The 23,574-nt window shown below is 39.8% G+C and overlaps 1 protein-coding gene across 1 annotated transcript; it reads right to left on the bottom strand.

Annotated features, from left to right (window-relative positions):
- Positions 1 to 7,049: 7,049 nt before the first annotated feature.
- Positions 7,050 to 13,098, bottom strand: LOC146631833 (rac GTPase-activating protein 1-like). The gene is made up of 16 exons (XM_085353935.1): positions 13,014 to 13,098; positions 11,808 to 12,010; positions 11,456 to 11,610; positions 11,135 to 11,204; positions 10,934 to 10,987; positions 10,700 to 10,777; positions 10,459 to 10,576; positions 10,161 to 10,309; positions 9,882 to 10,046; positions 9,682 to 9,777; positions 9,295 to 9,493; positions 8,992 to 9,097; positions 8,699 to 8,831; positions 8,409 to 8,517; positions 8,082 to 8,190; positions 7,050 to 7,125 (listed from the first exon to the last, which is right to left on the bottom strand). The coding sequence occupies exons 1-16, from the start codon at positions 13,096 to 13,098 to the stop codon at positions 7,050 to 7,052; spliced, it is 1,905 nt and encodes a 634-aa protein (XP_085210061.1).
- Positions 13,099 to 23,574: the final 10,476 nt, after the last annotated feature.

Below are 23,574 nucleotides of genomic sequence, written 5' to 3'. Positions count from 1 at the left end.
ATTTCAAATTAAAGCTTGAGTGCTGCAAATGATACAAATACTGACAATGCTGTACCACTCCCATATCCTCCTAACAACCACATGGGAGTCCTACATGATAGAGATGTGGAGATGGGTGAAATTAATGGGTGTGTTCAGACAGAGCAGCACTGCTTCGTGACATGCAAGTGGATTACAGGAGGCAACAGTGCATTCTAGTGGCCAAGAGGAACATAAGTTGCATTGGGTTGTAGTTAGTGCCAGAATTTTGGGGAAAAGACGCTTTTCAAATGACTAAAACAGTGATCTAATGTCTTTGTATTTTTGATATTACATGTTTACAGGTTTCCTTTTTAATCAAAAAATCATACCGTCATGCTGCTAAGGCTCAACTTTAACTAACCTGGCAAAACCAATTGGTGATTGGTAGTGCTCTCACTCATGACTAGAGTGAGAGCACTACCAAAAAAATAAATAAAAGATGATTTTGGGCTGTGTGGCTTTGAAAGATACAAGTATATCATACGGTATTTATAGCTGTGTCCATCCATGCAGAAAAAAACAATCCCAAAATCAGAGGCAGAGGCACACACACTGCACACATGGTCACTGCACACATTCACTAGCAAACACTGAGCCTTTCATGCATACCGCCGTCTCCCAATATTTCATATCATGCACCTGTGCACACACACTTTCACATTCAGTTAAATGTATTCAGATGCACTGGTGCAGGAGGGCACGCAGAAGGATCCAGCAGCACACGTACAGTTATTTTAGTGTGTGTTTGCACACAGAGCTGGTTTTTGAAAAACAATACATTTATCGTGGAAACAATAGAAACAGAAGTCATAGGTGTGCAGGTGTGTGTGTCTGGATGTATCCACTAGTGCTTACACTGTCATTCAGCTGGCAGGAACCACATATATCAACGTAGCAGGTATTTGAGGGACTGCTTTTATCAGAATCAGAAACTTTATTGTCATTGTCATGAGAACAACGAAATTAAGAATGGTCCCCGATCATTGCATCATCCCTAGCAATATCAAAATATAAATAAAACAATAAAATTCAATAAATAAAATAGATAGAATACTTAAAATACTAATAAGATATAACAGTAAAACATTCACATACATTCCCACACACATGCTTCAGACCGTGCATAGATTAACACAAGAGTGGCGTGATGGACATTTTTTTTGTAGTATTCAGATGTGTTATTGCAGTTGGATAACAGCTGTGTTTGAGTCTATTAGTCCTTGCTCTGATTGCCCTGTACCGTCTGCCTGAGGGCAACAGTTCGAACAGGGAGTGGCCAGGATGTGAGGTGTCTTTTATGATGTTTTGGGCCTTTTTAAAACAGTGGGCGTTGTGTAGAACTTCCAGTGTGGGGAGAGGGCAGCCAGTGATCTTTTGGGCGGTGTTAATGATCCCTTGGAGTGCTTTCCTCTGAGCCCCTGTGCAGCTAGTGTACCAGATGCATATGCAGTAAGTTAGAACACTCTCAATGGTGGCTCTGTAGAAGGACACCAGCAGTCTCTGTGTGATGTTATTCCTCCTGAGAATTCTCAGGAAGTACAGTCTCTGTTGGGCCTTTTTCAGCAGCTCGGAGGTGTTCACACTCCAGGAAAGGTTCTCCTCTATATTGACTCCCAGGAAGCGGAAGCTTGCCACCCTTTCTACACAGTCCCCATTTATGAATAGTGGTTGGATCTCTGCCGTTTTCCTTCTGAAGTCTATTATGAGTTCTTTGGTTTTTGAAGTGTTGAGGAGGAGGTTATTGGCCTTACACCATGACGTCAGCTGCTCCACCTCGTCTCTGTACGTAGACTCGTCTCCCTTGGAAATGAGCCCCACCACTGTGGTGTCATCTGCAAATTTCACAAAGATGTTGCTGTGGTGGCGAGGAGTGCAGTCGTGTGTGTAGAGAGAGTAGAGCAGTGGACTGAGCACACAGCCCTGGGGTGAGCCAGTGCTGAGACTCAGGGCTGAGGATGTGTGATGGCCAACTCTGACTCTCTGTCTACGGTCCGAGAGGAAGCTATTGATCCACATGCAGGTGCTGTATGGAAGCCCCAGGTCTTGTAGCTTGGCCACCAGTTTGTGTGGAAGGATGGTGTTAAAAGCTGAGCAGTAATCCACGAAGAGCATCCGCACATAGCTACCATGCTCTTCCAGGTGAGTTAATGCAGCATGGAGTGCTGTGGCTACAGCGTCTTCCGTGGATCTGTTTGCTCTGTAGGCAAACTGGTGTGGATCCAGGCTGCGGGGCAGGGCTGCTGTGATGTGTCTGCGGACCAGCTTCTCAAAGCATTTCATTACCACTGGGGTGAGTGCCACCGGTCTGTAGTCATTCAGGCCGGTGATGTGGGGCTTCTTAGCCAGCATACTAAACAGATGCCTCAGTATATTTAATATTATTTAGCGTAAAATGTTTCTCAGGGTTTTCAAAGCACTCTTGGCAACCAGCTCTATTTTTTGCAAACCATCGCCTACAATTTGGTTAGTGTGCAATGCCGACTTCAAATACAGAGTGTGCGTATATCATGTGCAACTTTGTCTACCATAAAATCGGTCAGGATGACCGACAATTCATCTTCTGCGAAAGAAACGAGCCTGATGTGACATGTCGTTTCTCATTAGTGGCGTGCAGCTCACTCCTTTCCCTCTTAAAACAAATATTCTGCCTTGAACATGTGCGTGACAGCTGGAGATGAGTACTCAGTTAAGTGGAAGAAAATAAATCAAAGCACAGTTGCCATCTTTTTGTGATGATTTGTCTAATTCTTGTGCGTCCACGCAGGGGAGGGGAGGAGAAGAGATGGAGAGGTAGCAAGGGAATGAGGAAGAAGAGGTGGTGTGTGTGCGTGTGGCATGGAGATTTGTGAGAATGTAAGGTGGAAAAGATGGGCACAGAGCGAGTCAGAGAGACAGAGACAGAGAGAAAGTGTGTGTTTGGACCAGCTGCACAGCAAATCTGTTTATTCTGCACAATTTGGCATCAAACACAACAGACTGCTGAGTGCTTGCTACTGCTTGTGGTGCCCCATTAAAATGGAATTTATTGCTGCCTTAAGAGCAAGCCCGAATTACACATTTTTCCCTCTCTGCTTCGTTCTTCTTTCTCTCTCATTTGCACTTTTTTTCTCCGGCTGTGGTGATGGCAGTGCCTCCAATTCTTGCACCACCTGTCAGACAAGTCAGAACGGCTCATTACAGACCCAAACAGGCAGGTATTGTAGGCATGCCCACCCATAAGTCAGCCATCACCACCATCTCCACTGTCACCTGAGTGAGTAGCACTGAGACATCACTGGAAAGAACCTGGAGTTTTCATGAATGCCATGATAATATTGCGGCATGCAAATGCTATATAATACTTGTGTTTCATTTTCCAGCACGTCTCCCGCTTATTTCGTTGAAAAATGTCATCAAAACGCGCAGGCCGGCTTATAATAATCAAATATTTGGTTGAACATCAGTCTGCGAACGTTTCCATTAACACTTGTAACCAGAACTTCTGCGGCAAAGCGAGCACGAACTCTGTGCCCACATCACGCAACATAAATCTCCTCAACCAATGATAAATTCATATTTAATGACCATTGCCATCGTCTGGGAAGGAGGTGCATTCTTTCATTATTGCCTCTTTCCCCTGCTGCTTGGTTGAGATAATTGATTTCTCTGTGGTAACAAGGTATCGACCACAAATGGTAGCCAGCTAAGACAGCGGTTCGATTCAAAGGAGGGGTGGAGAGGGAGTGGAGTTTAAAAAAAAAAGAGAGAACAAGGGATGGAGCTGAAGACGAGAGCGCAAGAGTTCTGAAAGTCAAAAAGCCACACAATTATTTGCAGTTAAGCAAACACGGGTGGGTGTAAATTGGACAATGATTCTTGTCCTGTTTTCAGGCTTTTTAAAGGCAGAACATAGTTTGGTATTTCAGCTGTTCGCAGTGCTGTGCATTTAATCCGCCAAATGGAAAGCATATTGATCACACAATCTGTCACATAATTCATTGAAAAGAGTGTCAAAAACAAATCTGGAGGACCACTTTTCAAGCACATGCTTAGCCTGCTAAAGAAGCAGTTTATTGGCCCCGTTTACGAATATGCACGACCGTACCTTTGCTCGGCAAAAAACCTGAATTAACAGCTGGTTCAGCCCAGCTCCTTTTCTTGATATGATTTTAAAAGTATACCTCAATGATGCCTTGCCTAATTCACAAACAGGTTTTCCACTCTGAAGATCAAGTTCTCAAAACACAGAATTAACGTGTACAGAGCATTTCTCTGGTGCTTTACTTGACTTTTTTTCCTTCAGAGATGTATTGATTAGATGCGTTATTAGATGTTCGGATTTGACAGTCATCCATTTCTTTGACATCAACCTGACCTTAAGCAGACAATGGTGTAGACGGCGTGTACATGCCACACGGCCGAAAGGTTGACACGTACACTTTATTTTCACTCAATAATGGCAATAAGTAAACCTCGTGAATTGGGTAATTTATTGATTACATTCAGTTTCCAGAGACGGTGGTGGTAGTATTGTTGTTCCCTTTGCCATCACTGCCTGCAATTCACTGTATAAATAGAGGAATTAAACAGTGTTGTTGTTATGTGTTTACCAGCTTACACTGTAATTTATTTAAGAGCTCTTAATTGGACTACTTACTCATTCGGCCCTCGCTGGTCCCATAGCAGAACGGAGCTCTATCACTGCACACTGGGGCATGCTGGAATATGGAGCTACAGAGACACACTGCACACAGCCAGCTGTTTGATGTCTGCAACCGTCGAGCGTATGCTGCACCGTACAGCATAAATAAACACACAATCCCCCGATGAGAGGACAGATCGACACACAGGAGACCTTATTTCAGGCTAATGAACTATTAATGCTGATTTGAAATTCAAACATTTTTGGAGGGTCTTTTTTTTTTGCAGTCATTCGAGGCTCGCTGTGTGTGAGACAGAGAATGAAAGGAAGAGAGAACAAACCAATTTGGATGAACTATGCGCACACTATTTTCACACGCACGCACACACACACTCGACACAGCTGGGCTTAGATCTCTGAGGGGCTGATGCGTTGCTGAAGCTCTGTATTAAATGAGGCCATAGAAAATCTATGTCAATGGGTTCAGCCTGGCTTAGCACTCTCCACAGCAACTGTTAATGGAATAACTATAAGATGTATAAATGATCACTGCTTTAATTCATAATAATGTTGGACCTCATCGCCTGCCCATTCAGCCCAACAGATTATGGAAATAGCTGTAATGACTATTGGAACAATGAGCCAAATTGCATTATCATTCAGTGCCACGTCAGCTTTGGAATAGCTGGTACGGTGCTTTTGCCCTTTCACTGAAGATCTTCAATAGCAATGGCCAGCATTCAATTTACACCAGGAAAAATTAAGCATTAAACATGAAAGGTTTTAGGCTGTGCATTAATAACCTGCTGATTTAATAGGGTAATACTAATCCATGTTCAAGTATAAGAGGGTTTTGTTTAGACTGAATTACCAGTAACAAAATCATATCCTACACGTCTGGTCTTACATGCTCTACAGTCTTCTTTCAGCCGAGTTCCTCAACCCACATGTCTAACCTCTTGCACAAATACCACCTACCAACACAAAAGAAACACTCTTTGCGTTTTATTTTTAGTTCAGGCATTGACTTCCACGTTATATGAGCAAAGACAAAGGGATAAATGTTAAGATTCACAGGCTCTCTGATGAATGACAATCGTTTACACGTTATTTCATTAGAGAAAAAGAACCACATGAAGGAATACATGTACAAGGATGTATCAAATATGCATAAAATAATGCAGTATTACAGGATTCTTACAACCACAAACAGCAGGATGTAGTTTTCATAAGTCAAAATGTTTCAGTTTTTATCCAAATGAATATCCCCAAATGCCTTTATTTGAACCGGTACCATCACACAGAGATTTGCTACAGGTGATGATGAGAGCAGAAGACTGACTTTTCTTATCGTTAGTCTAATGGTGCAAGAAAACTACAAATACTTCACTGTGCATACATGCAAATGAGTTTTCACAGTAATACATTAAAACAGCTGAAGCTTTATTTTGTTATGACCGCATAAATGTGAGTCACAGATCTCTTGACTTAACCATCCCACATTAGTAGAGTAACTTCTAAATATCTGCTGATATATTAAATGAAAGGAGTGCCAGGATTTCTGACTGATTACGTACATAGTATACAGTATGGTGTCTTTATAGGTTACGATTGCATATGGAAAGTGGTGCAACAGCAGCCTCTAGTGGTAAATGTTACCATGTAGAAAATACACTTTGGTTTTTACAGTGTGCAAAAAGCATTCTAATTTCCCAGTGGGTATCAGTGTTTACACAGAATATATTTTTTAAGTATTTGAAAGTTTTTCTCAAAAAAATGCCATGATTGGTAAAGATCAGAGCGTGTCAACATGAATATATAAAACAAAACATAAAATCATTAAAACAAATGTTTAAATGATACGGCAACCAATGCTCTCAACAAGCCAATATTAGTGATTCTCACCTCTTTGTTCATTCTAGCTCTTTGTGCTTTTCATGTGTGCTGATGCATACCAATGACTTTCTTATGGTCTATGATGCATCCATGTAACTGTGGTTACAACCACATGTTCAGGGAGGGGGGGGGGGGGGGGGGGGGCAGCATTGAAAACAGCATTAAACATCACATGAAGTAGGAAATCTCAATCCCTAAATTAGTGTGAGTATGGTTGCTCGGTCATTAAAAACTCTTATAATCAGAGACGGAGCCGATAATAAAACATTAGTGATTAAAGATACAAAAAAACAAACCACAAATCCTACATTCTCTCATCTTTTAAAAAGAACAAAAATCTTGTTAGAAAGCTTTCTTAAAAAATATCTTCAGTAATTAAATTGGTAAAGTTATTGTGCTAAATTTGCATAGTCATATTCCAACATGATTATATAAATATACATATATATTCATTTACTGCAGTAAGTAACCTAGAAGCATAATGTAGTGAGGGGTTTTTCTTTCGTTACCATTACTTCAGCTGGGGGGAAGCAAAGAAGCTTCCTTGGCGATTACAGGCAGATGTCGCTTTGCTCTTGCTCCCAAATCTAAGGATGAAGAGGTCGGGGTTGAAGGGAGCACACAGAATTACAAGGTTAGTAAAAGTCATTTCAGACAAACAACTGAATCACTATTAAGATTATTGTTTTCAGGGAAAACCAGGAATCAATTCTTTATATGTGGACAACTGAGTTAACTTAATTTGATTATTGACTGCTCTCTATGCAGGCAGTCATGTTACCTACACGTGGCTTTTAGCGCCCTGAAAAACTTTCACAATCCAACATTTTCCAATTCTCTCTACCTAAAATATTGAGAGACAAATTTCTGCATATCCAATCTGAAGCCTTTAGTTAATATCATAAATGCATAGGAATATCCACAAGATGTTTTATTTCCCGCTGATTAAATGACAAGAACAGCAATGGATCTGCTCTAGTCCAGAGTCTCAGTAAGTACTGCTAGTGGCACAGCATGTTGTCGTACTTTTTACAATGTGACAAATTGAAATGTGTCATGTCTCTTGGAACCTATGAGGGAAGAAACAGCTTCACTTTTTTTAGACAAGTATGTGGATTTTGAATGCTGAAGTTCCAAAATCCTGAAGTCTCTACATGATGTTGCTCACAGGATGAGATGTGAGGTCAAATATGTCCAATATTCTGTCGTTTTGCCAGTTGATGCATCATATACAGTACCAAATAAATTATAGCCAGAATCTTTTTACTTATGTATTTTCTTGATTGCTTATCCACCTCAGGGTCTTTGTAATAGTATACAGAAAAATAAACTGGAAATGTAAAATTTGTCTGTCTTTAGCTCAGAATTAAAGTGTGTGTTTTGGAACTTCCTGAAGCTTGTTATGTTAAGGGCAGAGATGTGAAAAAACTAAACCATCAGATGTAAATTTGACTGATTTAAACTGATAACATTTCAGTCTGGATAAGATGTATGTTCGATCTTGTTTACTGTGAAAAGAATTGGAAAAAGAGAGTGAACTCACAAGGTGGTACTGGAGAGGGTGTGCTTCATGCGCTGAGACAGTGAACTGGAGGAAGGTGTTTTGGCCATCATCTGGTGCTCTGGAGTAGTTACTGGCCCCAGTATGCTCACTACAGATAAACCCATAAATCAACAGAACCTCAATTTAACAAGACAATATTATCAAATCTGTTGAGTATAAATGCTGAAAAAAAGGATTAAGGTTGGTTGATTTGATTCGATTTTTATCGTATGCCCATTTGCTCCACCAGTTCTAAAATCTAATCAAACCCACTTTTATCGGGGTATTCATTTTAGAGGAGCCTTAATGTACCTTTCGTTGATTTACCTTTGTGGTTTGGAGTGTCAGTGTTGTGAGCATTGTCAATGCTTGCATTATCTGGATAAGCAAACTGGCTCCAATAGCTGTCTGGAATACTGAGCAAGCGCTCTATAACCTAAGAAGACAGGAAATAAATCCATTATTTATAGTCGAACACACTGAAGGACAAACACTGATCACTGAGGTACAACCATATACACCCACACACACACACTATGTGCTACTTTATAAGACATGCATTAGAGTTCTAAACATAATGCCTATTCTGAGAAGCCAGTCCTTATTCTTCACTTTACCCTTGGTTGCCTGTTGGTGTCGTGCAGGATGGTCATAGGGTCTGGGTTAGGAACAGCATGACCTACAAGGGTGGGGCCAAACACCCTGGCCAGGTTATTTACATCCATCTTGGTGTCCACACTTCGAGACACCCTGATAATAGAAAGAAATTCAGTCTTCTTGAGCTGACCTTATAATGCAGATTCAAGATATTTCATAATTACAAACTGTAAATCTTGTGTGTTAAGCAGAGTAAATTAAAAAATAAGATAAAAGGATTCTTAACACGACTAAAGAAAGGAATGAAAATTACTTCTGCAGATGGATCATCACACATGCCAGTGTGTCTCGGTTTGGTTGAGGCAGCTCACTCATCGTCTGATACAACATAGCAAGACTGTTGTCATCATCCTGGATTTCTACAACATCCAAAAAAATAAATTAATAAATAATAAGTACATAAGATATTTTATATTCATGGATACTCTTCCCTCTATCCCAGGCAGGAAATTCAACCACTCAGTGCAAATTCAGCTCTCTTAAAATAAAAGCATCAAACATTCAAACACTCAAACACATACGAATTCCTGCAGGTCCTGCAGTCTCACGAACTCACCCGCTGCTTCCATGAAGGCTTTGTTGAGGTGGAAGGTGAGCAGTGGCTCTGGAAGGTTTCTGAGGAAGTCTTTGAGGACGCCTGCAATGACATTGATGTCTTCGACTTTGTTAAGAGGAGGTAGAGTCTTTCCTCTAATGAGCTTTTCCTTCAGCTCTTTCACCACACGCTCATGGCCAGAGACTCTGTACAGGCCAACCTGGGGTAAGGAGGAAAAAAGAAACTAGAGCTCAGCTCTCACTGTCCAGCCTTACTGTGACTCTGCTTTACTTTGAAGTAAAATACCTAATTAGATGGAAACAATCTACTGTAATCACTTAACGGAAAGGATTGAACTGTTAACATGCAAACAACAAGTAAACAGGGCTTCAATAATGCCTTTCCCACCTCATGTAGGCCTCTTTTTTCAATCTCCTTAATGCAGTAGATAACCAAAGCAGGGATCATTGGAGCAGTGAGTGGAGCAAAGTCAGCCAGAGTAGACTACACAAGAATTATATCAATTAATTACTATGTAGGTGTGAAAAAAAAACAAATCATGCAAAATATATGGAATAGAAGCGATGAGACCAATAAGAACAATGTACCTCTGTGTTCTTGACAGGAGTATTAAGAGCAGTAGGATTACAGGGCATGGGACACAGGTCACGACACTCAGGATGGGCCACAGCCCTGCAATCCTGGCAGCGAAGATACAGCTTGCCAAACTTTGTTCTTCTTCCACATGACACACAAAACTCTGACCGGATCACCTTAGTGATAGAGGGAACACAACTCAATTAAACAGGCCAGTAGGGATTAAGAAGATAGAAATATAATCTCAGTTATTTACAGTGAATTCATTTTAGTCAAGAATTTAGCCGTACTGTTTTGGAGATGAAGTGATGTTTCTTTCCTCCTTCATTAGTTTTGGGAGTCTGGAGTTGGGCTGGAAATTCTGAGACAGGTGTTCTGGGAGCCTCGCTGACAGTTTCAGAGTTGTCAGTAGTTGGTGTATCAATCCAAGATGGAGCAACTGCACATGTAAATCAAACCCCAAAACACTGAGGAAACTCACCAGTCCAAATCACTTATTTCAAGCGTACATTGGTTGTTTGGTATGATCATGTTGCTTTCAAGTGTGTTCGTAAGAGGCTATAAATAAAAGATGAAGAAAATTCTTACCGCTCTTCTTTCTGCTGCGCGTCCAGTAGGGCACGGTCTCAATGGTGGAGACGGCCTCAACAGCGCCACCATTTACAGGTACAGTGATGGTTGTTTTGGCCACAATGGATTCATTCATCTGAAGTGTAAGGAAGGAGATATTTCATACTAATTCATAGATACAATCACCTAAACTTAGGCTTTCAGATCCAGACTTTTTTTAATGTTATTTAGCACATCCAGCTGCAGAGGTCAGTATTACCCTATCTGATGGGCATCCAGTAGAGCGAGGCTTCTTCACTGCCTGCAAGTGACCTTCTGAAGGTTTTCTGGAGGAACGCTGTGGATTGAAATTGAATTTTCAGAACCAAAGTAAATATCAAGAGACATCTGATGTCCCTTCTGACACTGAAACATGTCAAGATGACAGAAAATAAAAAAAATCAATGCAAGAAAAGATTCATGTGTGCAACATGTGATTTAAGGCATGACTCACTCGTTTCTGTCGTCTGCGCAATCTAACATTCTTCATCACAGATGAATCCCAGTCCTGCAGAAAACCACAGCATTTTACATTCACTTGGCCAATTTACTATCAATGTTTCTCAAAAACAAACAAACAAAAAAAAAACCAACTATGCTGTCACACCATTTGATCAGCAGTTCTCATAAGATAAACCTTTAAGGATCATTTTACCAAAGAGTCATCCGTATGGTCGTAGCTGATGTCTGACACCAAAGAAGCTGATTCATCAATAGTAGTCAGTCTGTAAGACAGATCAAGTTAGTTGTCTGTGTATATGCCAAGTTTAAGAATAACACGGTTTTAATCACGCATATGAAATTCTCTCCCTTAAAATGTTCATGCATATGTGCTAACCTGCTACACGCAATAAAAGTTTAGCTTGTCTTTGCTCAGAGTATAGCCATTTCTTCTCAGCTTGTTTTTGTCCCTCTCCCATGCAAAGAAAAAAAGGAGAAGAAGAAGAAGAAAGAAACAGAAGTGTCTCCTTCTGACCTTCGGCTGGAGTTGAGGTTGCTATTTGCAGCTTGTGCTGCCTGGGAGTGGGCACTGAGGAAGGCCAGGGCTGAACGTTGTTCCTCACTGAGGAGGACGCTGCCACCGTTGTTCTCTGAAACCAGCAGCTCTCGGATCAGCTGTAGCTGCCGCTCCTTTTATACGCAAGGTTGAAAGAAACATAACTGTCAGTCAGCAACAAATTAATATTGTAATCTTCACAGTGAAATGGGCATCGTCATTATCTGAATATGAATCTTCATCTATTCTTTCTCCATCTAATTTCACATCAGCAATCCTGCTGGTTACATAAAGAAAGAGTAGAAAGAAAAAAAAACAGAGTAGCACTGACTAGCTTCTCATATACGGCCTCAGCTTTCTGCCGCCGGCGGATCTCCACGTCCACCTGGTTTCGAGCGTGTTTTAGTTTGACCTCCAAGGCTCCCCTCTCCGTCTCTGCTTTAGCCAGCATCTCCTTACTGGAAACTAACTCCTCGCCTGCCTGCAGCCATTTCTTGCGGCAATCCTCAAAGTTCACTGCCATCTGGAGGAACTCTGGAAAACAAGACAAGGGGATTGCTGTATTGCTGCTGTGCACACTATACAGTTCATTATTTTTATTACAAAATTTATGTATAAGTTCAACAAGGAAGATCTGTATCTCCTCATCTGTCCATTTTTACAGTGTTTGGCTGTTAGTCTATTTATTACATCACTTCTACTTTCCCACGCTGCAAAGCTCAATGCTAACACCATTGCTGTAGTCCAATCATCTTTCTTCAAACCAATTACCCTCAACTCTTCTTTAAATAGTACTGCTTATCTTTCATTCTCTCTTCCAGACTCCTTTGTGCAACCCACCTCCTCCCCATCCTTGCTTCATCCAAGCCTCCATCTTATCTTCAACGCCACAATCAGCATCTACACTCAAGGGGATCATGTCTTAATTCCCATCACTGCTGGGATTTTGTTCTGTTGTGATGGATCATTGGATTGTAATCGTCAAATAGCATAACTGAATTCTCTGTTACAATAAATCATGTTCAATTGCTTCTAATGATGGCTCCTAATTGAGATTTAGATCTGTTATTTATAATCTATACTATTTAGAAAGAGGACAAAAACATAAGATTGTTTGTAGTAAGTGAATAAATAAAAAATAAATGGAGATGATTGTGACTTTCTATTTATTTTACTAGACTCCAAATAGTTATTTCAATTTCTATTTGTATCATCAGGTGCGTTATCAATATTCACTAGCTTTCTATAACCCTGACTGAGTGAACCTTTAAATTACTAATGCAGAGGCTCTATAATCAGTGCTGCTTCTGTGTCCATACAATTCATCACACCCTCTAACAAGTACTCGGATGGGAGGAGCAGGTTGGTGTTAATAAGTTGGCTGAAATACATCCACCTTAGTACAGCTACCAAGTATAACACAATTCCAGAGCAGACGCGCTTAATGCTGTTACTTAATGCTTACAAACACTGCAGTTTCACTGAAAGGCTTCTACAAAGGTGACTAATACCAAAGCTACGTAAGAAATTAACTTACGTGGTTCAATGCTCTCATTCAGGCCGTCGACCTGGGCTCTGAGACTCTCAAACTGGTTGTACAGGTTCAATGCTGACAGCTCCATGGTGTCTTTCTGTAGATGTGTTAGCTGAAGATTAGTGAGACAATGTTCCTTTCACTTTAATTACACTTCACACTCTCAGTAATGAATCAAGTCAAAATGGGCAGTCACGTTAGACAAAAGGTTTATCGTATGACAAATAAATACTAAGTTTGTTTCCTTGTTGTTTAAGCACTAATATTGGCATTATCGTCAGTTTATTCAAACACTCGCAAGCGGCTAAGCTAACTCCATGCTAGGTTTATCATTACGATGAAGTCACTGGCATGCTAGCGCTAACTTTAGCAGGCTTGAGGTCAGCTGACTGTGCAGCCTATCGTTAAAGTAACCGAAAGAACACTGAAACAACAAAAACAACGTACCTATGCAATAAAGATGTTGTAACAGTGTGACGGGCAATGTAATGTAACACAATCCGATGCTAAGAGGGACGCTTATCCCCACAGTAACAACAAAGCCACACCTGCCCGATTAAGTTTACACATTCTTCTCCAAAGTTCAAAATCAGCGCCGCTTTTCTTACTCGTCTATTGAAACCGGAAGTTTGTGCGCCCTGGCACCCCCATGGAACCGGAGTTGTAACTGCACCATAAATGTGCGGCTCTTTATGTCCGATACACATATGCAGGTGTTACAATCTGTAATATCCATTATATATATCGTTAAAATACATCAAATGCAGTACATAGACACATGTTTCATATAAATATACTCTATAAATTTCTTATTTTCTTTAGCCCACATAATTAAACATTTCAGTTACATAAAACATGCAAATTTTGATTTTATGTACTGTATAGCCTATATAATAAGTATGTAGTCCAATAGGTATAAAATCCAGAAAGCTACACAACATAGGGGGGGTTCATTTACAAACACAAGTCTAACTTAGTTTCACACCCTTATTTTCTTAGAAAAACAAAAACAAAAACAAAAACAATCAATGCTTACATGCTTAAATTTACACAAAATGCCAGAAATCTGCAGTCATGAACACATTTTTCACCAACATCTCAAAAACTATTAAAGATTAAAGGTGAGTGGATGGAATGACCGCTATATTAAACAGTTTAAAGGTAATGTTTGAAAAGCACATGCCAACTCAGAGTGTAATGAAAGAAACAAAACCTTAAATAAACACTGCATTCTTGATGGATTTTTAGAATAGAATAGAATAGAATATAATTCAACTTTATTGTCATTGCACATGCACAGGTACAGGGCAACGAAATGCAGTTTGCATCCATCCAGAAGTGCTTTAGTGATATAGATATATTACAATATATATTAGCAATAATATAGATATGTGAGTATATTACAGAAATGGGTCTATTATGGTATGTTATAATGTACACGGTATGAAGTATGTTGTGAATATTCTATAACTATAAGTATGTACAGGCTGTAGTGAGTACAAGCTATGTAAATCAAATCAAATCACAAATCAAATCACTTTTTATTGTCACATCACATGTGCAGGCACACTGGCACAGCACATGCGAGTGAAATTCTTGTGTGCGAGCCCCACAAGCAACAGAGATGTGCAAACACAACAACACAAACGAGCAAAATACAAGAATGGCCAACCTGAAACTAATAAATATATGTACAATATATAATAGTGTATGCATTTCTGGATGTGTATACTAAATATTTTCCTACGTGTGTGTGTGTGTGTGTGTGTGTGTGTGTGTGTGTGTGTGTGTATACACATTTTTACAAATTAAATAGTAAAAAAATAAAATAAAATAATAATAATAATAATAAAATATATAAAATATACAGAGTTGAATATGTGCAAAACAAGTGGCATTTATATACAGTGTGGAGTGCATAATGTTGAAGTTCCAGTAGTGAAGCTGAGGTGTCTATGACGTGTTCAGCAGTCTGATGGCCTGATGGAAAAGCTGTCTCTCAGTCTGCTGGTACGGGACCGGATGCTGCAGAACCTCCTTCCTGATGGAAGCAGTCTGAACAGTTTATGGCTGGGGTGACTGGAGTCCTTGATGATCCTCCCCGCTTTCCTCAGGCAGCGCTTCCTGTAGATGTCTTGGAGGGAGGGAAGCTCACCTCCAATTATCCGTTCAGAGCACCGCACTACTCGCTGGAGAGCTTTGCAGTTGTAGGCGGTGCTGTTGCCATACCAGGTGGTGATGCATCCAGTGAGGATGCTCTCAATGGCACAGTGATAGAAGGTCCTGAGGATGCGGGGGCTCATGCCGAATCTTTTCAGTCTCCTGAGAAAGAAGAGGCGCTGCTGCGCCTTCTTCACTGTTTTGTTTGTGTGTACTGACCACGTAAGATCCTCAGCCAGGTGTACGCCAAGGAACCGGAAGCTGCTCACTCTCTCCACAGCAGCGCCGTTGATGGTGATGGGGGTGTGTACTTCTCTGCACCTCCGGAAGTCCACTATCAACTCCTTTGTCTTTGCGACGTTGAGGGTGAGATGGTTGTCTTGACACCAGTGGGTCAGGGCGCTGACCTCCTCCCTGTAAGCCGTCTCATCACCGTTGGTGATAAGACCCACCACTGTAGTGTCGTCCGCAAACTTCACAATGATGTTGGAGCTGTTAGTGGCTGTGCAGTCGTAGGTGTAGAGTGAGTACAGGAGAGGGCTCAGTACACACCCCTGTGGAGCACCAGTGTTCAGTGTGATGGGGGATGAGGTGATGCTGCCCAGTCTGACCACCTGGCGTCTGTCAGACAGGAAGCTAAGGATCCAGCTGCAGAGGGAGCTGCTCAGTCCTAGATCCTGCAGTTTCCTGTCCAGCTTCGAGGGAACGATGGTATTGAATGCTGAGCTGTAATCTACAAACAGCATCCTCACATACGTGTCTCTCTTCTCCAGGTGTGACAGGGCAGTGTGTAGTGTCAGGGCTATGGCATCATCAGTGGACCTGTTGTGGCGGTATGCAAACTGTAGAGGGTCCAGTGAGTCGGGTAGTGCAGAGCAGATGAAGTCCCTGACCAGCTTCTCGAAGCATTTGCTTACGATGGGGGTCAGGGCTACAGGTCGCCAGTCGTTCAATGAGGAGATGGTGGAGGATTTGGGTACAGGGACGATGGTGGCCATTTTGAAGCAGGCTGGGACTACAGACAGAGAGAGGGAAAGGTTGAAGATGTGCGTGAACACTCCAGCCAGCTGAGCCGCGCATGACCTGAGGACGCGGCCGGGAATCCCGTACAGGATATGAACAGGATATAAATATGAAAAACTATACAGAATATGAAATAAATAACTTTACAGAATCTGGGATATACAGCTATACTGACTTAGTGCAAGCAATCGTTGCCAGTACGATTGTTTATTATGTTATTATTACTCTATGTGTTAATGTGTTGCATCATCTGTTATAGGTTTCCCGTTCATTTTTAGTTGTGTTAAATACATAAATAAAAAATACAGTGAAACAATAAAACTGGGGTTTCTGACAGTATTCATCTTTGCTGAAGCTCCACATAACTGCACTGGACCACATCCACACATACAGATGTCACATTGCATATGGACAAAAATCAAGCCATGAAGTCACAGCTAAACCTCAATTTCCTCTGTATCTCATTGTAAATGTGTATAGTGAAAATACTGCAAAAATGCATGCTGTTCTATCTGTAAACCTTAATAATGTGGTCTGGGTGTTCTATGAATGTTCCAAGAACCAATAAACACAAAATAGTTTGAACTGGCCCTCATCTTCCAAGATGGAGTGGCACATTCCCTCTATGTCTGATTTCCTTCCAACCTTGACCCATTCCCTCTATGTCTGGTTAAACCCTTAAAATTGTGCATTCATATCAGTGTAGCAATGTGAAGAAAATACAGGCAGAACTAAGAAGATCCAGTTTTTCTATGAAAAATTCACTATGTGTATGGAAACATTGTTATCCTTTGCAAAAAAAAAAAAAAACAAGCTCACAAACAAAAATGCAGAAAACCTGTTCAAATTTAGTTCTTACCACTGTGTGTTTTTAGTCAACAACAATCCATATACTGCCATGCCTCTGCTTCTCTTTGCAAATAAACAAGTTTACCTCAAGCTGAAGTGGAGAAAGTGATGATGGTGTACGAAAGACGCCTGCATGAAACAGGAGGAGATGTGATGAAAGAAATTGAATCAATCAGGACGGTTCCTCAGGTTTGTGATGATCATTTGACATAAACTGACTGGACTGACCAACTCAGCTACAAGAAAACAAAAAGGTCACCTATGTTAATCATGACATAATCAGAGAAATTAAGGGTTTAAATCTCAAGACATGTACAGATCATAGTAAAGAACAACTTTGCATGTTCTTGGTGACTGTGAACAAAGTTTTGTGATAAATGAATGCAATCTATAATATTTGTGAATCATGAACACATTGCCATTAAGCTTGCATAGAGTTTCAGTGATGTTTAATAATGAATTCGTGTTCAGCACTTAGGTTTTCATATTTGTATTTCGGTTAAATATCAGTCTATTGAAAATAAAACAGCTAAAGTCAGGTGAGAAACCTCAAGCCTGCTTATTGTATGCACACAATTTAAATTTATCACCCATAACATACATCTGGACACCTGTATGGACGGCAATACTAAAGTAAATCTCACATAATTATGATATATTTATTTAGATCAGCATCTCGCAGTAGCCATAACTTATTTTGCACACTATGCTTAAAAGATCAAATTTGGCCACATCTCCCTCAACATTAGTTAAAAATAATTTGTTCATTAGATGTACAGTTTTCACAGCACTTGTAGAAAAAGCTCCTGGTAGCGCTCACACGTGAAAACCAAATTCGATTGTTGGCTCCTGCCCCCTCAACACGTAAACCTTAGCACCTTGACTCCCAGTGTCACCCAAGCGAGGTGAAGGGATAAACATGTCGGCTTTATTTATTCAGAATAAGTTTCCCATAGTTATCATATTTAAAAAAAAAAAAAAAATCTCATTTAGTTTCACAGTTTCGATAAGTATTTTAATAATTGTAATATTGCAATATGTAATGTATTTTAATCATCGATTCATCACAAAATATTTAAAGAAAATAAATCATCTTCGTGCGGAAAAAATAAATAAAATAAACAAAAAAACCCGTGTACAATAAAATTGGTGTACTGTGAAATATTGTCCGAGCGTTTAACTGCGCCTTTGATAAAGACGTTTCGCCCTTTTTCCCTACAGAATAAAATTTACCTGAAATGTATAACAAACGCCTGTTTATAATGATTTATGCCCAACTTTTAACTTTAAACTATTTTACAAACGCAAATTTCAAATTTAAAAAATAGCTATCCGTTACGCTTTTACAATAGCCTATGAAGGTTAGAATTTAAACTAAATAAGCTGCTGCATTTGTCATTTTTTATTGAAAATATCTCTCCGTAAATGTTGTAAAGTCAAATAAAACTGGCAAATTAAAGTAAATCTCTACACCGCACCAGCCTTTTTTACACAGTATAGCCTCATAAAATCGATACAGCTGTGACATTAACCAAAAACACCAAGATGTACCAGAATCCTCTTGCTATACCATGACCTGGTTACAGGGTCCAAGGAGTTTCCTTATATTGCATTCAGGGGATTCATTGACCCCAGACCCACTGCAGCTGACGACACCTTTTACGTGCTGCAGAGTCCGAGGGAGAACACCATTCCACCGCCTCACCAGACTCACCAGCTGGTATGATGGTGCTCCCTGCTGGGTCAAGCCTCCATTCTCAGGGCAGTGGAATCAGGACACTGGTTCCCTTCAGATAATGCCACTGCTGATAGAAGCAGCAGGATGAATTCATAACTGCGCAGTGCAGTACTATAATCTCTCCTCAGATTTGTCTGACGTCGGTTGATTGGACTGCTTTTAACAGTGGAACTCCATAAGGACCCAAAATGTGCTGCAAAAACAACTCAAAATTATGTTCTTAATTGTTTTTTATCGCAGAGCTCCTCCTTTCCTTTGGAAGACTTTCATTAGCAGCAAGGAATGGTGATCTAGCTGCTGCATGAATTTGGATGTCAGTGGGACAGTGGTGGTGCAGGCAAACTCTGCTTACACCTGCAAACATTTAATAATTACAAAGTAAAATGTAAAAAAAAGTGTTCTGTGGACCCCAACAATATGATATAGGATAAGGTTAGGCGATTGGACGAATATATCGACCACCGACGATAGTCTGAGGCTTTCACCGATCATTTGTACAAGAGCGATTTATTTATTTGCCCATGAGTATGTTTGGTAATAATGTTGGTGGAAGCTAAGAGAAGCAGTCAACAGAAAAAAATAATAGGGTTGTTTTAACAGCACCCTCTTCCAGCTGCGAACAAATTCATTCATTCATTTACTCAAACTCATAACAAAATAAATGGACTTGTGCCTGCCCAGCTTTCAAGCTTGGAGATGCGTTTCAAAAAAACATGTCCTGTAATAACACATAAAGCAAACCTGTGGCTAAACTAAGAATCATTTCGAAAACGAATATTACTAGTTCAAAACTGCCTTAGACCTTTGCTGTTCTTCATGCTATGGAAGAATGTCTGTCCATGACCAATTTAAACTTAAGTGCCACAAAAACACAGCCCTATATCAGTAGTCCTGTGCATATTCTCTATAGTAACAAATGACATTTGCACATTAACATCACACACAGAGAGTAAATGCTTTTTATTATGTGTGATAAACAGGACACTAACATGATTGGCCAAAAGTTGGAGAAAAGCCACAGTTGTCCTTCCCAAAAGGTTGATTCTGTCCATCTGGACGTAGTGGGAGAAACGTTTCGTCACTCAACCAAGTGACTTCTTTAGTCTCAGCTGACTGCAGGTTTCCCCAAACTTATAAACAGTACATTCGCACAATGACTGAAACCAGCCCACTAGATGATTGAGCATACACACAGTTGTCTGTATTTGGCTGAGATTCAGCACTTCAGCACACGTCTTCTTCTGCAGCTTTCTGAGCATCTCCTTCTGTGGACACGCCACTTCACCCATCACCACAGCAACCACCTCTTGTCCTCCACCAAGCCTCTAAAAACATACTGTTACCAACTTTACATATTATGTTAGAAAAACATACTTACACAGATAACGGTTCAGATGTTTCCTCACAGAGGAGTGGAGTCTTGCCTAGGATTTTCATCACTTTTAAAAATATCATTGCTCGGCACAATCAAAGGCATTGGTTACTACTGACAACAAGAAATAACCATTTTTTAGTAGTGGGGAGGGAGGGTAACAGTATGCAATATACTCAGTTTTAGGTATTCAGTGTTAACTGTAGCTAGGCTCAAAGTGTTAATGCTAGCTTATTTTAAAAAACAACATTGGCATATGCAAAAACCTAGGGTGGCACTACGGGTGGCAAGAGATTATTTTAGGGTGGCACATAACACCCTTGTTGATCCGCCCCTGAGTATAAGGCGGCTGTGGCACTACAAAGTGCTGTTTCTTTGTTATTTATTGTAGACTGTACTATTTTTTATTCTTTATCATGCTGTTGCAACACAACAGTTTCACTTGTGGTATCAATAAAGTATATATTTATCTATCTATCTATTTATTTAAACAAACAAATAATCATCATGGGCATTTTTAATATTCCTGAAATGTATAGAACAAAAGTATTAAATGTTTTTATTTTTTTTAAGATTTTCACATGAGGCCACTTAGTTTGACATGCCTACCTTACTGACTGTGAGTAAATATTAGTCAGTGATATCAGTAACTTTTATATATAGACTATGCAGTTTTCACTATAAGTTTTATTCAGAGTAAGCCACCACAATATATATACTTCCTGCTCTTTCTGTGTATATTATTGAATGCAATACAGCAATGGGAAATTATGTGTGAAATTATAAAGTTGTGAAACAGTGAGTAATTGTGCCTTGTGTCTCGTTGCCATCATCGTGCCAACTGGGATGCAACCAACAGCATCATTAATCAGCAGCGGATGGCATATCTGGGTGTAGCAGGAGCTCTTTGTGCAAGATTTAATGACAACAACACACACACACGCTTTCAACTGCAGAACTTACATGTAAGTGTCCATATTAGAACAGTTTACAATTCAAAAAAAGGTTTTAGCTGGTTTATTTTTTTATTTTTTTAAATGAGCATTACTTCAGAACTGTCTGAGTACTTCAAGTCCACTATAGCTGATTTGAGATAATCAGATTTGTCAGTCGATGCGTCCTTTATGTCTTTATCAATTATTCATCTTTATTTGTACATTTCCTCTAGTCATGGATCATTTGACTGCCAGAATATCTCTTTTCCCCTCTAATCAGCAGCTCTTTCTTAAAATGGATGGACTTGTTCTGTCTGCAAGTGTAACCACACACTTGAGGAAAAATGAGACATAATTTGCAGTGCAGTTCTTTTCTGCAGGATTTCCCCCATTCTCTGTGTTGCTATAAGTGCATGATTATGATATATTACATTTAGGTTTGCATTTAGAGTTTATTAAATCAGACAAACTGCTGTAAAAGGCACACACCCCTTTTAATGAGTTTATGCAGACAGGCAAGTCAACAAACATCCTTGCATCATTGAAGCATTGCACACCAGAAAACTGTATGGTGACATGTTTTTCTTACATTCGCGATCAAGTTTTCTTTTTTAGGCATTGTTTACTCGAATAACAAGTTTACAGATTTCCTCTGTCTGTCTAAAAGTTGCGTGGATACTACAAAAACAAGATCGACATTACAAACAAAAGTGTTATGTGCATTTCAAGACTAAAAAAGTATGAGGATGGTCTAATGCACAGAAGTTTGAAAGGAAGCACCCTGCAGATTGTGCTGAGTTAAGTCTTCTCACTGGCACCATTGGAAAGGTAATGGATCCACAAACAGCCTCATGGGGAGCACTTGGCAGGTATATAGTGCATCTACTTAGGCCCATACACTGAAGCACGACCCACTCTCGCTATACATCCTGTGTAAAGTGAAGTTTTTATGGCATGACAACTGTCCAATCCACATCAGAGGAAGATGTGCACCTAAAAGATGCAATGCAATCCAATTAGTCCTGAAAAATACTGAAGTTGAGCAGCTTACAATGTTACATTTTTGTTGAGGTGGTGTATTTAATTCAATTATCTGGTCATTGAAAGGCTGTGGTTTCCGATGAGGATGTATTAGATTACAGTCTACTGTAAGTGTGCTTTATATTTTAACCACAATAAAGGGAACTCTGCACATTACATCACAGCCTTACTTTGGAGTTCAAGCAACAGCACTCTGACAGCAAAAGCTGAAAGATAGAAGCTTTACACAGGTAGTTTTGTTGCAGAGATATATTGTTGTATCCCACTATAGATGAACAGATTTGACATCAGCCGCAATGTATTCTTTAGTCAGGGACAAAAAGTTAGCATACTTAGTTCACAGGACGTTTTCAAAGGACAGGAGAGGAATCTGCTAAGTGAGTCTGCAAAAATGTGGAAAAGCTATTGGCAAGTGAGTACTGTGAAAAGATAATGTGCATAGGTGGACTCCAAAACATCCCATCAATTAAATTACAAGTGGAATCATCCACTCAGAGAGTGGTTACTGGAAAGGGCTCCCTCCTTTTTTCACTGCTCCAGAGCCAAAGCATCACGAACGACAACAAAAACAACAACTTTCATTTCGTGAAACCTGACGCTTGGTAAACACTCTGCTCCACAAGTCAGACACATTCAAAAATGGATTAGACAGTTTGAAAATGGGCGAAAACTCTATAAAAATATTATTTTAATAACTTAACATTTTATGAGCAGTATATCTTTTAAAGTACAAGAAGAAATGTTGAAACTAAACTTAATTATAAAAAGAAATCCAACTCTATTTATAAATTACAGATGTTAAACTCTGATTTACTAATGAAACAATTATCTTACATAGAGGTGAAATAAGCCCTAGTTTGTTCTCAGGCGAACAGCAAGAACAAGTCAGGCAGTGTTCAGTGCTCAAGCATATTCACAATGCATTTTTTAACAGTGCTGTTTCTCAGAAAAGTGCAGACGAAAGGAGGGAAAAAAAAAAAGTCCCTTTTGCATTGGCTCAGTATTACTAGTTTCAACATATGCTATCAGTTACTGTAGAACTGTTTAAAACCTTTAAAGTTAGTTACTTCCTTTGCAGTCGCTTCAGTTTAGTAGGAACATAAGTCATGAAATAAATCATAGCAAATGGGAGAAAAAAATGGCACGGGAGATGATTTACAGTGTGTATGTAACTGTACGAGGGAATGGCTATATGTAATTTCCAGTAACAGTTAAAATCCTCCTGTATTTCTGAAGTAATAAATAATGATGGTGCATGCAGAGAAATAAAAGGAGGTATTGATCATTCGCAGATCATCAAACCCGCTCAAGAGTCACAGTCTCTCCTCCACTAATCTCAATAAGAATCCCATATATGGTCCTAGGCACAGCTCATAGCTGCTGAAAATAAATATATTAACAAATTAAATGAAATCAGGCAAGAAAGTGAGTTTTCTGGAAGAGGCT

This window comes from Diplotaxodon limnothrissa, linkage group LG5 (assembly GCF_057381915.1).
Source record: "Diplotaxodon limnothrissa isolate DT_005_m linkage group LG5, D_limnothrissa_male_GT1.1, whole genome shotgun sequence".
NCBI classification, from domain to species: domain Eukaryota; kingdom Metazoa; phylum Chordata; class Actinopteri; order Cichliformes; family Cichlidae; genus Diplotaxodon; species Diplotaxodon limnothrissa.
The sequence above is the reverse complement of the archived record's forward strand: the minus strand, read 5'-3'. Positions and strand labels throughout refer to the sequence as shown.